General features: G+C 43.5%; 1 protein-coding gene across 2 annotated transcripts in view; it reads left to right on the top strand.

Moving 5' to 3' along the window:
* Positions 1-3,086, top strand: part of lrp8 (low density lipoprotein receptor-related protein 8, apolipoprotein e receptor) — a gene marked incomplete at its 5' end in the record, with an annotated part of 227,372 nt that overhangs the window by 188,090 nt on the left and 36,196 nt on the right. For both annotated transcript variants that reach the window (XM_014014271.1, XM_014014272.1), the window contains 1 exon segment: positions 2,263-2,434. In XM_014014271.1, coding sequence (XP_013869725.1) covers positions 2,263-2,434 — 172 coding nt within the window.

The following is a 3,086-nucleotide window of genomic DNA, read 5'->3' on the forward strand; positions in this document are numbered from 1 at the left end:
GATTATTATTCTTACTCCATCAGTTCTTGTTTAGTAAATCAGTCTCAAAACAAGATCAAAAAGACTTTTTGGCTGGATATAAGATTTTAAGACTTGGTTAGGTGGACATTTTTTGCAGTATATAATGAGTGACATTATGAGGAAAAAAGAGCAGTTCAGGATTAAACATTAACATTTAGCCAAACGAATAATATTTGTTAACTCCAAAAGTAAAAAAGTCATCCATCCATTATCTCCCGCTTTATCCGGAGTTGGGTTGCGGGTGCAGCAGCTTGAGCAGGGAGGCCCAGACCTCTCTTTCTCCAGTCATCTCAACCAACTCTTCTGGGAGGATTCCAAGCATCCCAGTAGCACGACAGCTCAGTGGTTAGCACCGACGCCTCACAGCAATAAGGTCCTGGGTTCGATCCCCGGTCTTTCTGTGTGGAGTTTGCATGTTCTCCTCGTGCTTGCGTGGGTTTTCTCCGGGCACTCCGTTTTCCCCCACCCCTAAAAACATGTACAGTAGGTTGCTTCCAGGCCCAGGCCGCCCTTGAAAAAGAGATCTGAGATCTCAATGGGACTTGCCTGGTAAAATAACAGTAAAATAAATGAAAAAAAAAAAATCGCCAAACCAAACAAGAAATAGCCTCTCCAGCGTGTCCTGGGTCTTCTTTGGGGGTTTCCTTCCAGTCAGACATGCCTGAATAACCTCCCTAGGGAAGCATCTTCTCAGCCTGTCTCTAAGGAAGAGTCCAGCTATCCTGTGGAGAAAACTAATTTTGACTGCTTGTGTCCATGATGTCATTCTTTCAATCACTACCTGACGTCAGTGACTATAGGGGAGGGTAGGAACGTACACCGACCAGTAAAAAGAGAGCTTTGCCTTACAGCTCAGCTCCCTTATTACCACAACAGACCAGTACAGAGTCCACAATACTGCGGAAGCCTCACCAATCCRTCTATCAATCTCACCCTCCATCACTTGTGAACAAACCCCAACTTGGAGAGAGAGATCCACCCTTTTTCGACTGAGGACCATGGACTCAGATTTAGAGGCAATGATCCTCATCCCAACCGCTTCACACTCTGCTGCAAACCGCTCCAGTGAGAGCTGAAGATCACGGCATGGTGACGCCAACGTCTGCAACTAGCAGAGATGGAATCCTGAGGCCAATGAACYGGACTCCCTCCACCTCCCTGGCTGCARTGAGAAATTCTGTCCATGAAAGTTATGAACAGAATCAGTGACAATGAACAGCCCTGACGTAGTCCAACTTCCACCCTGAAGGGGTCCGACTTCCTGCCGGAAATGAGAGCAAAACTCTCGCACCGCTTGTATGAGGACTAAATGGCCCATAAAAATGAACYCACATTCCCATACTCATGGAGCACCCCACACAGAGTACCTCAAGGAACACRGTCGGACACCTTCTCCAAGTCCACAAAACAAATATAGACTGGATGGGTAAACTCTCACAACCCCTCAAGGACCCTAGTGAGGGTAAAGAGCAGTTCTAATGTTCCACGGCCGAGACAGAACCTGCATTGTTCCTACTGAACCTGAGGTTCGACCATTAATCGGACTCTCTTTTCAAACACCCTCCTGAAAGTAAAAAAAATAAAACATTTTCTGTTTTGTGCAGTTTCACATATCTTTGTTTAGGTGCTTCTTCCTTATACTGTCATRTACGCAAATGAAAATATCGTTTATATTTTTGTACACTAAAGATGAAGGAAATCCTGTTGACTGAATGGTATTCAGATCCTTTAGTCATGCTGTCTGGTGAAAAAYGTGCCCTGGGGAACTGATGGATTTGCTATCAGAGAGAACAGAAACACTCCTCTGACACATTGTTAYACCAAATATAGAACAATGTGTCATGTTTGGTTTTTGGGTCACTTTATTCACCAGTGTACTGTGCTTCGTCATTTCATATAGCAGCAGGAAAGCTGCAATTACTTGGCAGGGCACCTTCTGATGTCTTTTTATTTAGGTTGACRTATTGTGTAATACTTCCCTGCACAACTATGTGGAAATTAATTGAATAACATGATGATGATTTAAGAATTTATTTTTTTAATAGATTTAAGGGCTTTAACTACAAAACTTACCAAACTTAGTGTTAGTTGGTGTCACCATAGTCTTTCAAGAATCCCACAGGATCTCCTCCCTTGCCTTGTTCTTTGAAGCCTACGTCTTGTCTTTTCAGTGTCTAGCTGTGAACAAATGTCAGAATCGTCACATGTATAATGACACGAACATTCTGCCTTCCCTGTCAGGAAAAAGTCCTTACCTGATGTTCACAAACCGCCATGAGATCCGTCGCATCGACCTGCTAAAGAGTGAATACACACAGGTGGTTCCAACACTGAAGAATGCTGTGGCCCTTGATGTCGATGTGTCCACAAACAAGATGTTCTGGTGTGATCTGTACCATCGTAAGATATACAGGTAGGTGTACGAATACACACACACACACACACAGGTGTTCACTTAAACAAGCACCGATTCACAAAGACAAACGAACTTGGTTTATGCAGTTTTATTGTATCAGTTCATTGTAAAAAGAGCTGTAGGAAATCATGACTTTTTCTTTTGTTCAATTTTAACTGACATAAAATTTATAGTGGAATGAGAGAGTGTGTATTCATACCAGGAAAGTTCTTTGGTCCACTTGTTTGGTCCAGACCAAATAGTGGACTTTTTTTTTTTCCTTTGGTGTGGTTTGCATTCACATTGTGCTTTTTGCAAGTGGACTATAATTTATAAACACAGCCACGCAGGTGATGGTCATTGCTCCTATTGGACAGAAATGACAGTGGTGGAACAGAGCACAGACCCTGAAATAAAGATGGTGCTGTTATACAATTTCAAGGGCAGCTCATTCAGTCATGGTTTTGCGATGATATACTTATAATTTTGTTACAGCGTTGTTAAAAACCTGCCACAACCTAAAGGAGACAAGATGCTTCGCGTTCCCTGACCCACGATGCCTCATTGTTCGTAGTGCAGTGTTAGTGTTAGCAACACTGAAGGGCGGCTGTGGTAGAGTGGTTAGGGGAGTCGTCCTGGAACCGGAAGGTCGCCGGTTCGATCCCCGTCC

This window comes from Austrofundulus limnaeus, unplaced genomic scaffold (assembly GCF_001266775.1).
Source record: "Austrofundulus limnaeus strain Quisiro unplaced genomic scaffold, Austrofundulus_limnaeus-1.0 Scaffold113, whole genome shotgun sequence".
NCBI lineage: Eukaryota > Metazoa > Chordata > Actinopteri > Cyprinodontiformes > Rivulidae > Austrofundulus > Austrofundulus limnaeus.